The 13,272-nt window shown below is 47.5% G+C and overlaps 6 protein-coding genes across 6 annotated transcripts; 5 read left to right on the forward strand and 1 right to left on the reverse strand.

Moving 5' to 3' along the window:
* The first annotated feature begins 1,589 nt into the window (after nucleotides 1-1,589).
* Nucleotides 1,590-2,577, forward strand: BDV27DRAFT_122896 (uncharacterized protein). Its single transcript, XM_032065740.1, has 2 exons — nucleotides 1,590-1,907; nucleotides 2,024-2,577. Exons 1-2 carry the CDS (start codon nucleotides 1,608-1,610, stop codon nucleotides 2,471-2,473), a joined length of 750 nt encoding a protein of 249 aa, XP_031931108.1. The 5' UTR covers nucleotides 1,590-1,607; the 3' UTR covers nucleotides 2,474-2,577.
* A 383-nt stretch (nucleotides 2,578-2,960) lies between these two features.
* On the forward strand, nucleotides 2,961-4,147 carry BDV27DRAFT_122898 (uncharacterized protein). Its single transcript, XM_032065741.1, has 2 exons — nucleotides 2,961-3,147; nucleotides 3,208-4,147. The coding sequence occupies exons 1-2, from the start codon at nucleotides 2,986-2,988 to the stop codon at nucleotides 4,120-4,122; spliced, it is 1,077 nt and encodes a 358-aa protein (XP_031931109.1). The 5' UTR covers nucleotides 2,961-2,985; the 3' UTR covers nucleotides 4,123-4,147.
* A 595-nt stretch (nucleotides 4,148-4,742) lies between these two features.
* BDV27DRAFT_122901 (purine-cytosine permease family protein) lies at nucleotides 4,743-7,033 on the reverse strand. The gene is made up of 4 exons (XM_032065742.1): nucleotides 6,496-7,033; nucleotides 5,574-6,399; nucleotides 5,113-5,474; nucleotides 4,743-4,996 (listed from the first exon to the last, which is right to left on the reverse strand). Exons 1-4 carry the CDS (start codon nucleotides 6,760-6,762, stop codon nucleotides 4,868-4,870), a joined length of 1,584 nt encoding a protein of 527 aa, XP_031931110.1. The 5' UTR covers nucleotides 6,763-7,033; the 3' UTR covers nucleotides 4,743-4,867.
* A 391-nt stretch (nucleotides 7,034-7,424) lies between these two features.
* On the forward strand, nucleotides 7,425-9,296 carry BDV27DRAFT_122903 (uncharacterized protein). The gene is made up of 6 exons (XM_032065743.1): nucleotides 7,425-7,674; nucleotides 7,723-7,795; nucleotides 7,851-8,062; nucleotides 8,142-8,281; nucleotides 8,334-8,454; nucleotides 8,516-9,296. Exons 1-6 carry the CDS (start codon nucleotides 7,604-7,606, stop codon nucleotides 9,027-9,029), a joined length of 1,131 nt encoding a protein of 376 aa, XP_031931111.1. The 5' UTR covers nucleotides 7,425-7,603; the 3' UTR covers nucleotides 9,030-9,296.
* Nucleotides 9,297-10,094: 798 nt separating this feature from the next.
* Nucleotides 10,095-10,714, forward strand: BDV27DRAFT_154359 (uncharacterized protein; the record flags this gene model as incomplete). Its single annotated transcript, XM_032071950.1, has 2 exons — nucleotides 10,095-10,563; nucleotides 10,623-10,714. 2 exons carry the CDS (start codon nucleotides 10,095-10,097, stop codon nucleotides 10,712-10,714), a joined length of 561 nt encoding a protein of 186 aa, XP_031931112.1.
* Nucleotides 10,715-12,212: 1,498 nt separating this feature from the next.
* On the forward strand, nucleotides 12,213-12,979 carry BDV27DRAFT_154360 (uncharacterized protein; the record flags this gene model as incomplete). The annotated part of the gene is made up of 2 exons (XM_032071951.1): nucleotides 12,213-12,828; nucleotides 12,888-12,979. The coding sequence occupies 2 exons, from the start codon at nucleotides 12,213-12,215 to the stop codon at nucleotides 12,977-12,979; spliced, it is 708 nt and encodes a 235-aa protein (XP_031931113.1).
* Between the last annotated feature and the right edge of the window lie 293 nt (nucleotides 12,980-13,272).

Here is a 13,272-nt window from a genome sequence, read left to right on the forward strand (position 1 = left end):
TCGGTTAGGAAGGAAAGTATTGCAGCACCACTCTCTCAGGGACTTGGAAAATGTGATTCTCGGACTTTGAATGTGGTGATATGTTTCGATCGAGTCGATACCACCATTTGCATAGGGTAGAAACTAAGAGCCTTCAGACATACATCCTTGACACAGAATGAGCGCATTATACGTGGAACCATTGCAAAAGGATTCTTGTGGTCAACTAAGTGAGTTTATTGTTGCGCACAATTTCCATCCTCATCATGAATGTCAGGATCAACCAAGTGAGAAGACATTTCCAACGTATTCTCAGGGGCACTCTCGCGTGCAGACTCTTGCCTGTTAACATAATCAATTGCATGTTCCTTCTGCTCTCCGAGTGCGTTAGTTAACGCTGGTAATAAGATAGCCACGACCTCCTCAAAACCTTTCTCCTTGGCTACGTCCAGATCATCATACTCTGCTTGGACACCCTTGCCAGGAGGAGCTTCAGGATATCCAAATGGCGAAACCACACCGCAAACCCAGTTGTACCTAAGCAGCGATATCCACCCAGTTCAAAGATAGCGAAATCCAAACTGGGAAGAGTTAACCATGTGATAGTCAACGCTGGCGGGAAAGGGAAATGAAGGTTTCACAGGAAAGTTTTGGGTCTCAAGGGCGCTGACGCTGGCGCCTGCATCGAGTAGAGGCCGTATTAAACGTGCGTGTCCGTGTCTAGCGGCGTGTAGTAAAGCGGAGCCATGATCATGTTAGACATTGTATTTATATAGGGTGCCCCGCAGGGCATGGTATAGTGGAAGGCTGGATAGGACGAGAGCGTTAATGTCGGCTTGCTAGGCTAGATAACTTGTGACCAAACGAAGCACTTCGAGGGGCAATTCATCCAACCGATGCATTCTTATCCTAGAGGGGAGGCGCGTGGCCACAGGCGAAATTGGATATGAGAGCGAGCGAAGGATGAAATTGGACTCACTGGAGCCGACGCTATTTATTTAAACCGAGCCAGAGTGATGAAAGTCCAATTCTAGATTGATAGCTTGTTAACTGAGCACTCAGTTATATAGGGTGAGTGCGCCCACGTGATCGAAGCTGGCTAGTATAAATGAATGCCAGATACTATTGGCTGGGGGAAAAAGGGGGCTTAAAACGGGCATCAACGGATTGCCGTTTTTGGGCGCTATTTCACAGTCAATGAGCGTTGGAGTGTAAATAAACCGCCTGGAAAGATTGGATTCGAATGTAAAAAATCCGCGCGACTTGGCCTCGGGTTGTAGTGGGGTGGGGAACCCAAAGCTTAGCAGGTAACCTAAACAAACTATTCCCAGAGCTGGTTGACCACCCAAATACCTACTAGTATCGATAGAGCAGTATATATAAAGCAGAGGATATTATGAAGAACTGAGCGAGGGGACAACATTGGTAAATTATCATATTAATTTGGGCACCATTTCCCATGGTGAACAAGATCACCTAATTGGACAATTGCTTCAAGGGTCCCCTGCAATTACGCCAGGCTGTGAAACCGCCGAGCACACCCGATGGATTAGCTATAAAATCTTAGCCGCCCCGGTTACCCTGGATCGTTTTCCTCACCAGTTACTCCATTTCGACATGCCACAACCATGAACTGGTCGCTCGGTACACTATGGGTGGTGACCCTCTTCCTAGTCCGTCTCGATCTGATCGCAGCGGCGACCTGTTACACGCCCGACGGATATGCAGTGACTGACCCCAGGTATATACCATGCATTGCGATAGACGGCGAAAATTCAATGTGTTGCAAACTCAACGATACAATGCCAGATACCTGTCACAGCACGGGCCTCTGCTATTCGAGTCAGACGGGATATTGGAGGGATTTTTGTACCGATAGGAACTGGGATTCTCCCAATTGCTTGAAGAAGACTGTCTGCGGTGATGTAGTAAGTCACCCAAGAAAAAATAATAATAAACGGGCGCCCATCCTCCCCTTCCAAGCGACGTCTCTTTCAGTACCAACATCTTCCAGGCCGATATTGACTAAATTGGAACGCGACAGGCCGGAGGAAACTCGAACTGGACGACGAGAGTCACATCTTGCGGAGATGGATCATGGTGCTGTGGTGATACTAATGATTGCTGTACGAATGGCGGAGGATTCACCCTCAATTCGCCCCTGGTCACAATTGGTAACAATGCGACTGTCACTACCACGGTAACAGCAACACCGAAAGGCACCAGCAAGGGTTCCTCAGATTCATCTGCAAAGGTCGCGATTGGGGTCGGGGTTGCAGTGCCATTGGCATGTCTGGCATGTGGAATGTTGGGAGTTGGATTTTTCTGGGGCAGAAGAAGTGCAAGGCAGGCGCTGTCTCAGCCTGCATTTCACAGGGTTGGTTCAGGCACACCGGTCGTATCGAAAACACCACAGGCAGAGCTGGGTCACGACCAGCAGATCTATGAGGTATCAGGGAATGGGCAATCTTATGAATTACCTGCAACTCGGTGACCATACTAGTTAGTGTCTACATCTATTAGATATGAACTATGGGTCAATGACTCAATATTCTTAATTCCCTACGCTCGTGCTAGCATACGCTAGTAGTACTAATTATATCGGTTTTCTAACACAATCTCCACCTTTCACGAAGTTCCGCCGCTTCTTGTACAACTGCTATAGTCTACTATAATAATTATTCATAATTATACCAATAAATATCTTATAGAATACTACATAAATATTATAGGGATTTACTAGATAATAAAGAACTGCAGATTAGAAGTTTATGGCCAAATATAAGACAGTGAGATTTCGGTAAAATTGCACAAAATCGCCACTTTTGTTAGCTCGATTTAGTCCGCCGGACCACAACCAATTAGGGCCATCAACGCATGAAAAGTATAATGCGCTACTAATGAGCTTTTTGAACTTTTTAAACCACTAGGTCACCCACTTCGACTCCGAATTTCGACCCGGTCTTTTCGTGTTCAAAACTTTTCCAGTTTTCTCAGTCAGACATCATGGTATCTGTAGGCAGTGTTCTCATAAGCCAGGGCCACGAGTTGATTTCCGCTCGGCTTCAATCCCGCGGACAGCCTCAAAATTCATCCTATTTATGGCAATGGGTAGGCGGCTCAGTGGTCATTTTAACGGTCCTTGCATTTGGTTCGGCATTGTTCTGGGTAAGTCGGTATTAGCATCAAGAATAAGAACTATTTAAACTCATCGAAGATTTGCAATAGGTGGACTACACCTGCAATCATGTTATTGCGACTCTGGCCGCTGTCGAAGACTCGAACCCGGATACTTATGTTCGGCTCGATTGCGGAAATTCTAACGATTCCTGTGATCCTGATGGGACCGAGGTCGCAGGGGCATCAACCACGAAGCCTATCACTAGCGGGTTACGCTCGGCCGTTAAGCACCTAGGCGCCCGTGGTGGCATCTGGTCGTACTTCCGTGGATTTCGTATGTATCTGGCCTTCACCGGGTGGGACCTGGGCTTGGGCTTTCTACTCCCATCTTTTGTTCCTGTGACGACCCACTCTCTGATCAGCTTATTTGTCGGGAGGTTCGTCGCTAGCATGCTCCTGGCCACCTGGCACATGGCTTGGGTTCATCTTGTCATCGCCGACCAATCTCCTAAGAGCTCCTACCGGCGAATGCTGGGCCTCCGGTATTGGCCTAGAATTGCTCCTGCGGCTGCCTTGTACAATGGCCTCATGTGTGCGACTTCCTCTCTACCCATAGCCGCTGCAGAGCTCTCTAAATGGCCCGTCATGAACGTTACCACACCGAGACCTGAAAAGTTTCTCGGTTTCCTAGTCAAGGGCATCCTCCCAGCTATACTTTTCCTAGTGCTTTCCATTCCCGCTAGGGCCATATTCACTCGTGTGGCTGCCTCGATGCTGCCCGAGGAGGATGACCCGATTGTGCCCTTCGACCGGCGTTTTGGCGGCAAGGTGAAACCCGCAACGGTGGGTGGTGACAGCGGCCATCTTAGCCTTCAGGATGCATGGACTAGCTTTGATCGGGCTGCTTGCATTCGCTACGTTAAAGTCACCCTAAAGGTTCTTGCTATTGAGGTTGCACTAGGTGTAGTTGGGATCCTTCTAATCATGGGCGAGGTGACTTTGACCTTGAAATTATTCAATTAAGTACAGTTTTATCCCTCTTAAGGTCAAGTAGTTCCTCAATATAACGGATTTAATATATGAAAGAGTAGTCATCCCACGAAATTTGGTTATATAGTGAAAATAACGAATGTTGTACATGGGTGGGAAATTTTCAGTGGAGTAAGTGCAGTGGACCGTGATTGCAGTAATCTCCGGGTTCAATCTGACTAGTAGACAAGCCAACGAATCGGGTGTAGAGGGTTGGGAAGTATCGATGGACCCTTAGGGTCTGGTTAAGATTAATTCATTAAGAGAACATCATTTGAGGCTTGGTGTCTTGGCTAGCTGTCAAATAGCTTTACTTTAGTAGCTCTGTAGAGCCCCAGGATCTTAAATCTTTTTTTTAGTTCTACGAAGTACGTGATCACTATTATAATCAGGTGGGACTAATAATAGAAGGCCTAATTGTGGTAAGCAACGGAACAACCATCTCTGGCGAACCACTCATTAAGCACCTTGCAGAGTACCTTATCCTACTATACATCTCTTACAAGTTCCTCGTTACTATCAAGTATCTCGTAGGAAGGCTAATGCAGCACCTTTGGTTAGTCAATAACACAAAGCATGCAAAGTGATAGTATATGCAATTGTTCATAAGACTGAAGGAGCCCATATGCCCTGTATAGATAACCAACTACTCTGCGTTACTACCGCAAACGAGTCATTGGCAGTAGTATACACTATAGATCTACATACGTCCACACCACCAGGGCTCACAAGCCCACACTCACCTCCCCATAAGCCTTATCTCCAAAGTCCTCAGAATCGGATAAAAGACCCCCACCGAAGCAAAAACCAGATAATCCCCGACATCCCCACCACTCTTCCCAATCTTCTTCGCCACGGGCGACACATACTACAACAAATAAAAATCCAAATTAGCCATACCCTCCCTCAATAAACCCAATCGCTCCCAAACAACCAAATCAAGATCGAAACAGAAAAAGAAGAAAGGAAAAGGAAGAAACCTACCCAAGTCTGACACATCCCCAAAAACGAGAACCCGATTCCAATCAACAAAGCCACTGTACCCGCAATCCCCACAGGCATACGCTTGGGATCCTGCCAGGCGCTGAGATCGTAACCGCCGAGACGGGGTCGGAACCAGAAGTGCTCGATGGCGAGAATGAGGCCAAAGGCGAGGGTCCAATAGCCGAGGATGGCGAGGAAATTGTCAATGATGGCTTCGAGCTTGTTGCGGCCGCCCCAGGCGAGGGCGAGCACGATTATGGACATTAGGGCACACCAGATGAAGCGCGGAATGGCGAGGAAGTGCTTGCCCCAGAGTTGGATGCAGAGGGCGCTGGAGTAGATGTTTGCTATTACGTTTGCGACTGTGGTATCTCGGTTAGACTTTTTGTTTTCTTTTCTTTTCTTTTTTTTTTTTTTGTCTTTCCATAACTAAGGGGTAATCAATTGGTGTTTTTACTTACGGAAGGTTAGGGCGAATATCGTACAGGCGAATTTGGCCCAGCCTGATGGTCGGAGTGTGGCTAGTATTAAAGCGCCTGTTCCCTTTGTGTTGTAGATTGTTGACATTTCGTCGTTGGAGGCGATGATGCCCCCAAAATGGTTACCCAATGTGCCGACAAAGATGGTTGGGAGCACCTGGCCAAAGTAGGTGAGGGAGAAGACGAGCCATTTGTTGGTGTCAGCTGGGTAGTGGATGTAGTAATCGCCTGCAATGGGACACCACGAGCAGGCGACGCCGAAGACGACGGCGAAATAGCTCAGACAAGCACCGCTGTAATCGATGCCGCTGACTTTGCTCAGCCCGGGGGTGGGAGTAAAGTACCGGGCTGATTGTCCCCATGTCACGCAGATGAGCACCAGGGCAACTACCCATGCGTATCGTTCGTAGTGATGGATGAGAGTGAAGCCGCAAAAGGATACGAGAAAGCCGATCGCGACGATGATGACGATCCCTGCTGCCAATGGGATCGAATCGCTAGATACAGCGACCAGGAGCTGGCCCCCGACCACCGCGGCAATTACCGCATAGCCGCCATTGACGATAATGTTCAGCAAGCCGCAGAACTTCGCTCCCCAGATGCCGAATGCATAGCGGGCAACGGCCACCTGGCGCAGGCCGCTGGGTGGACTCAGCGTCGCAGTAAAAGCGGGTACAATGGTCCCGAGGAGAGCCGCGAAGATAGTCAGGATGACTGAGGTGTGCACCGAGAGGCCGAAGATAGGACCAAGTGAGCCGATAGGGATCAGGGTTGGGCTTATCAGGACGGAGAACCAAAAGAACATCATCTGAGTGGGGTCGGGCGGGTCAGTTGAGCTTCAGGTTATTGACAAGAACGAGAGAATGACCTCCATGCTCACCTCTGAACACTGTTAGGTACATACATTCAGTTTCTGTGGTGGCCGTCGCTTATCTTCTGGGACTCGCTCGACTCCCATGGCCTCCACACCCAGTTTGCGGTCAATCCAGGTCTCGAAATTGCGCAGCGATCGCAATAGACCATTGTCTTCTTGCATATGTCTTATACGCTTCTCACCCTCATCGCCCGGGTCGACTGCAGTGTTCGTGTGCTCGGTGGGTGACTGGAGGGAGCCCTCGTGCGACTCGATGCCCACATGCCACAGGCTTTTTTGTTCGCGCTCAATATCCATTTCTGTGATCCGACCACGATGCAAGGGAAGGCAAAAGGAGGGGAATCAGAGAAATAAAGAATAGTGAAAGCGTGGTAGCACGAATAGAGCGGGGCATGGGGACATTAACAAGCAAGAAGTTCTTCTATCCACCGTGCACTCTTATCGGTCGGTTTGTGGTTGCGTTGGCGGGGATCTGAAAAAAATCCCCCGACTGAGACCTCAACCCTGGCTAGCGTCATTCCTGCGAATCCCTTGCATGATACTTGCATATTGTTGCCCTGAGACAGCTGGCATGGTGAGACCAGTAATTATAAGTAGGCTGACTGGGCCTATATTGACTAGGATAGGACTGCTTCAGTGCCGGGCATAGACGCCAGCAACGTTCCTATAACTTATTGTGACCTCCCATCCCAAAGACTACCGTCATAGAGACAGCTCAGGGTTTATACAATAGCGTCCTGATAGTGATATTTAACTGAATTAATGTTACATAAGAAGCATGTGGATACCAGTCAGATGCGACATAGGACTTTTGACACGGCGATGACAGCGGGCGGCCCGCAGGTCCAGTTTTCTTGCAGATCAATATAACATTCAGGTGGGCCCTAATAAGCTAAGGGAACGCTACAACCGCCTAAGAGCGTTGGGAAGTAAACTAAGCAGGCCGAGACCAGGTTTAATTCCCTTGCACGTAACCCTGTCTATATCCAGGCTACGTTATCATAGGAAGAAAAACTTTTCTCGGAGAGCGTTGACAAAGTAAGACGTGCTGACAGCATGTGCCCATATATAAGACAACATGATCTTCTTCTCCCGTTGTCAATAAGTGAGCTAGACCGATGTGACCGGATAGTTCAGCATGCACAACGACCGCCTGGTGCAATCATGGACCTGGTTTGCGGTCACCAGCGTCGTGGTTATCTGGCGATAGTAAGCGGTATCCTTCGCTCCGTTGCTCCATCTGACATCCGTCTCTAGTATCTCCAGGGGTATGCTCTTGGGTGGAGTGAAGGCTCTGATGGTGGAGGACTATCTCATGCTTTTCACTTATGTATGTTAACTCTGGTTTAGGTCATTCGCATAAAAAATACTAAAGTTGCAGACAGGGCTTCTACACTAACTTCATCGTCTGGGTTAACATTCAAGCAAAACACCCCAAAACAAACATCTTGCCGCCTACAGGAATGCTGGGCCTTACCGAGGAAGACATTCAAGATCGCATCTATGGAAGCAAAATCACATTTGTGCTAGAACAGTCCATGGTATTGGTGCAATGGGGGTGCAAAGCCTGTATGATCCTAGTATATTACCGACTAACGTATGTGGAATTCCTCTGCCTCTCCCTTTCTCCATGGGGATTTTGAATGGTGGGAGGCCCATGCTGATGATAATTACAGGTCAGGAACAAAGATGGCTCTACCAGTCAAGATCCTAATGGCCTACATCGCACTAAGTTTTGTAACAGTAGAAATCTTCTACTACGGCGTCTGGTGTCGGCCATTTTCCAATTACTTCGCCGTCAAAGCGGACAATGACCGTGAGCAATGATGAATATCTCCGGAACAGATCGCATGCTGACATACATCGAGCTCAATGCGAGGGCGCCCAGCATCATCTAATCATGTCATATGCCTTCAATCTATCCTCAGACCTAGCCATGCTTTGCATCCCGATACCAGTGTTTCTCAGCTTACAATTACTTTGGAAGAAGTATGCTCCGGAGCGACAATTTAGTTTCAGTCACGCGAGACAAAAGCTGACTTTAGGACAGGAAGCTAGCCCTCCTGTGTGTGTTTAGTCTAGGAATCTTTGTCGTGGTCGCAGCGACATTAAGCCGATACTACTGCTTCACTCATCCGAATAGTATCTTGTGGATTTTCTGGTACGTGAGGGAGGCCAGCACCGCCGTCATTGTGACCAACGCCCCCAACTGCTATACTCTCCTGCGCCGTATCCTAAAAGTGCGCGGCTTCACCATTTTCGGCACTTACGTAGCACTTCGTCGAAAACCAACATATTCCCCGGAGGGCGGTCCGCCGAACGAACTGGCCCAATTCTCGGTCGGTCGGTCAAGGAAGCACACCATGTCGTCGGAAAGCACGGAGCACATCACACGGGAAGACAAGGGTTTGGAGATTTGGCGGCACACGCAGGTGGCAGTCTACGAGGATTCGGGAGAGGACTCGAGAACAACCATGGAACAAGACAGGAGAGGTGTCTATGGAAATAGAACGGGGCTAGCCTCGTCGGCAGTGACAACGGGGGACGTTGGCTTATCCAGGTAGAACTCAGCCGAATTAAAGGCGCAAAGATAATCGTATTCTTGACAGTTAAGGGGACTCTGGGAGCTGGTAATCTTCCGCTCTGATTCATGGGTCGGCGTTGAATGGCGTAAATGCAGTACACTTGAGAACCGTGTCGTGATTCCTAACAAATCAGATTAACATACAACTCGGCATACGGAGTACAACGTTCAAAGAATGATAGGAGCCCTGTGTAGCATTGGAGTTCTTGCCTTCAGTGCCCGACAACGATCTGTTTTTTCTATCTCGCGGTTGAGGGAAGACAGTTTGCAAATCTCCTCTGTACTACATCAGTAAACCCAATAGAGAATGTAAAGGAGAACATTTCTAGCATTATACAAACAAGCTATCTATTCTAAACTGCTCCGGATTCTCCACCGGCCGCAAGAACTCCTGATTAAACTTTAAACCTCATTCCGTACCTAGACAGAAATCTAGCCTTTTTTGTTCAATATCAAGCTCTTCCCGTGTGTTCCGATCGAGTCAATATAGAAGCCTGTTGCCCAGTATCCCAATTTGATGTTCGCAATCTCTTTCTCGACCGGAAGTCAGCGCTGACAGTTATTACTATCTTGTACTGGAGCGTAGCCAACCCGCTATGACATCCTCGTTGGAACAGGGTACATCCCCTTTAGGATTACAATTTTCGAGGGACGCCAAAGAAAGCAGGAACAAGCGAGCACTATCTCGACAATAATAATTCCATTATTCTCTAGAACAGCTCAATATAGCTTCTAGACTATCAGCAAATCCCTGTTTTCACGCAAACAGCTAGTCTAAGCGTTGGTGTAGCTTTCGTGCTAGAGCTTACATCCACAAAGAAACCCCCTTATAATAACCAAGTTAAATCACTCAGACGGAAGCGCACAGGCAACCTAGAGCCCCTATATAAAATTTTTCATTCCTCAGAATGAGATATAGCACAGACATAAATAGCGCGCTTAAATCTCGCACAAAACCACTTCCCATCGCAGTTCTCAGATCCTTCAATATCACCCTCACAACATCATCGCTATACTCCCATTTTCGCATCCTCCATTAAGCAAAATGTATCGAACCCCAATCATCTTCATCACTCTCTACCTATCAGCCCTAGTAGCCGCCGGCAAAGACCCCTCAAAAAAACCAATCGAAGACCCCAAACCAGAAAGAGGCAACATCAACGCCAAATGCCACGGCATCTACATCAACGGCGAAAAACCCTCAATTGCAGGCGAAGGTGTGCAACGCCCTGTCAACGCAAACGGCCAACCACCACCCATGGCCATTCGACCTCCCAGCACCCCACAGTCGATCTGGGCGACATGCGACCATCGCATCCAGGGGTCGAGAACTTCAAAACTAGATTTGAATCTATGTCTGGGGTGGAATCCAACAACAGAAGAACTTATCCCGCAATCCCGTGGAAACGGAATCACGAAAGGTGACTGTTCGAGTTGTTTTTATGCGAAGCCTAACCTTCACTGTGTGTGTGGGGTTAAGAAGAAGGAGGATGATCGGATTCCTGTTAGTTTGGGTGAGTGTCCCTGCATTTCATGTTTAGTAGCGGAGACTTTGCTAACTCGGAGGGTATAGATAAAGTGGTAGAGGCTACTCATGATGGGTTCTTGGCTTGCTTTGAACATACTGGAACCCAGGTTTCGCTGGATCAGTGGGCTACTAGTTGAGAAGCTAGGAACGTGTAGGTGCTAACGGTACTTGGTCGGTCGCTGCGTTTGTTGTTGGACTTCTGGCTGAGACCATGTTCTTGGGACGATTGTGCTATGCTACGCTTCTTTCCTTGTGGTTTGGATCTTGGAATTTGAAGGATCGGTGTTTCTCTGAATCTGTGGCCCGGTGTCGGCGACATGGCCGCTGGCACTCCTGTTATCCTGTTCTCCGATTCCAGGTATGTTTAGGATAGATAAGATCATAATACAGTTGCTTTCTGAAAGTACTATCACTACTAAATGGTATACCGGTGGAGGTATATTTGTGCTTTGCACGATTGACTGGCTAAATGTATCCATATCCTTATGCGTCAACATAGAACTTGCGCTTGATGAATTGGTGCGTATCTACACCTCCTGCTAGAATGAACATACAAAATAAGAATGGTATGTGATCCACATGTATAAAGTTGAGATCAAGTGTGCAGCAGCATGCTGTCAGGAATCTAAAGAGGTTATAAAGAAAAGTAAGTAAGAAAAAAGGAGAACAGAACAGCGTTAGTCTCTACCCCGCGCCCAGCCTTCGTGATTTCTATTACCCAACAGTTTATAAGAAGGACAATCACTTCCACAACTCTAATGACAAGGAACACAAGAGCACAAAGGTCATACGAGCCGGATGTTTGGAATAACACCCTTATCAGATGGCACCTTTCCTAACGGAAAGCCGGTGCAGATATGAGACCAGTGGGACTTACAGAGCTAAAGCAAAGCTCTAGACAAGGTTTGGAAATTACAAGGATACCTGAATGACATCAGGAGCCACAGGGACGATCAGATAAAGGGCCATGTGGAAGCATACTGGATGAATGGTCGTCCCTTGGTATTGGTGGAGATACAAAACCAGATATCCTCTGTACACGGAGGCATTTGGATGGCAAATTGACGATCCATATGTGGGTACACTCTTTGTTTTCCTCTTCTTTGTGTTACGAAATGAACTTTAGTGGAGTTGTGAAGAAATTCTGTCGATTAATACTGTGTTTACGGGAAGGATATTTGATAGATAGCCCAACCAGAAGACCATCATGAAGAATTTTCAATTCTTTTGAGCTCTTCCTCGTCTATAGCATGCATGCATCTATCCGTTATCAGTCATATCATGACGCTTTACTCCGTAGATCACCGTCCCTAAAGCTATTGGCTGTACCTTGCGACTCCTGAAGCAGAACTCAACTGCCCTTCCCGTTTGCCCCAACTTAAAATCCTGAGAGAAGCTGTTGCCCTGCGCCCCAGTTTAGCGTCTCAAATAATTTTAATTATAACAGCAAAATTGAATTCTCAGGAAAAAAAGTATTCCAACTAAGATAAGCCTCTCCTGAAGCTGCAGAGAAGGGGTGTCTAGATTCACATAAATAGTCTTTCCTAGGCCCCGAGCACAATCATTCTAAGACCCAACCCTTGTTCTTCCCAGCATCTTGCCTTTTCAACACTTTCATTGCTTAGTCAAAGCAAAATGCATCATTTCATAATTATCATCACTTTATATCTCTCAGCCCTGGTAGCCGGAGGCGGAATCCTCTCAAAACCCAACCAACCTCCATCTGATGAAGGCATCCAAATGACAGACATGAGCCTCAGCTCTTCCGGACACATATCCAAAACGAACGACATTGCCAAAGGAGGAGCATTACATGACGAATGCCGCTACCTCAAAGTCCACATAACCTCACCCGATGGAACAGCAAAGAGCTCAGCAAAAGACACCACAAAGGGCACTGCCAGAGGACCCACAACAATATCAACCCCATATCGCCAAGTCCTCCTAACAGCTGACTGTCGTCGACCCATGTCAGACCCCAAGAAAGCACTCCCGGACGGAGACTGGCGGGAGACAAAACTGGACGTGGACAAATGCGTTGGTTGGAATCCACAAACACAGAAGTTGACGCCAGAGTCTGATGGTAAGGGGCTCATGAAGGGCGATTGCTGGAGCTGTGATTATTTTACTGGAGTCATGGGTGCAACACATAAGGGAGAGTTCGAGTGTTATTGTGATAATGTGGAGAAGAATTCGAAGCATAAGATACCTCATTCGACGGAGAAGTCGCTGAAGGTTAAGTTTGCTCTTGGTATGTTTCCCTGTTCGGTTGGGCTTGAAGTGAGTTTATATTCTAATAAGTGGTTATAGATTCCGTGCTGTGGTCGAAGGACGGCCATTTGATTGCCATGAGCATATTGGGTCCTGAGTTGGTAATTGGGGATGGAAAGGGTACATTGTGAGGAAGTTTAGGGGGTCCTTTCAAGGGCTATGTTTGTTCCGTTTCTAGGGGATAGACACAATATGTGAGGATGTTACGTATGTTGTGCTAGGCTGCTTGTATGATCCCCTCCACACTGGAAACTTGGGAGTTGGTTGTGGGTAGTAGATATGTACGGTGGTCATCTAGTAAGGGCGAGCGAAATCCGCAATAATCTAATTTTCCACTTATTCCAGCTTCATAACGTTTCGTTTACTTCGCTAAGATAGTGAAGGCCACCCACAGCCTGCTGCTTTCCTTATATTGAGACCAAGT

The sequence above is a fragment of the Aspergillus caelatus genome (assembly GCF_009193585.1).
Source record: "Aspergillus caelatus strain CBS 763.97 unplaced genomic scaffold BDV27scaffold_27, whole genome shotgun sequence".
Classification (NCBI taxonomy): Eukaryota; Fungi; Ascomycota; class Eurotiomycetes; order Eurotiales; family Aspergillaceae; genus Aspergillus; species Aspergillus caelatus.

What these genes read in the sequence shown, in the direction of transcription:
- BDV27DRAFT_122901 (XM_032065742.1), bottom strand. Translation starts at nt 6,762, where the DNA reads ATGGATATTGAGCGCGAACAAAAAAGCCTGTGGCATGTGGGCATCGAG. An exon ending in GGCCACCACAGAAACTGAAT is followed by an intron (nt 6,400 to 6,495) that starts GTATGTACCTAA and finishes GACCCCACTCAG; the next exon opens with ATGATGTTCTTTTGGTTCTC. An exon ending in GATATTCGCCCTAACCTTCC is followed by an intron (nt 5,475 to 5,573) that starts GTAAGTAAAAAC and finishes GAGATACCACAG; the next exon opens with TCGCAAACGTAATAGCAAAC.
- BDV27DRAFT_122896 (XM_032065740.1), top strand. Translation starts at nt 1,608, where the DNA reads ATGAACTGGTCGCTCGGTACACTATGGGTGGTGACCCTCTTCCTAGTC. An exon ending in AGACTGTCTGCGGTGATGTA is followed by an intron (nt 1,908 to 2,023) that starts GTAAGTCACCCA and finishes GGAACGCGACAG; the next exon opens with GCCGGAGGAAACTCGAACTG.
- BDV27DRAFT_122903 (XM_032065743.1), top strand. Translation starts at nt 7,604, where the DNA reads ATGCACAACGACCGCCTGGTGCAATCATGGACCTGGTTTGCGGTCACC. An exon ending in ATCTCATGCTTTTCACTTAT is followed by an intron (nt 7,796 to 7,850) that starts GTATGTTAACTC and finishes AGTTGCAGACAG; the next exon opens with GGCTTCTACACTAACTTCAT. An exon ending in CTAGTATATTACCGACTAAC is followed by an intron (nt 8,063 to 8,141) that starts GTATGTGGAATT and finishes TGATAATTACAG; the next exon opens with GTCAGGAACAAAGATGGCTC.
- BDV27DRAFT_122898 (XM_032065741.1), top strand. Translation starts at nt 2,986, where the DNA reads ATGGTATCTGTAGGCAGTGTTCTCATAAGCCAGGGCCACGAGTTGATT. An exon ending in TTGGTTCGGCATTGTTCTGG is followed by an intron (nt 3,148 to 3,207) that starts GTAAGTCGGTAT and finishes GATTTGCAATAG; the next exon opens with GTGGACTACACCTGCAATCA.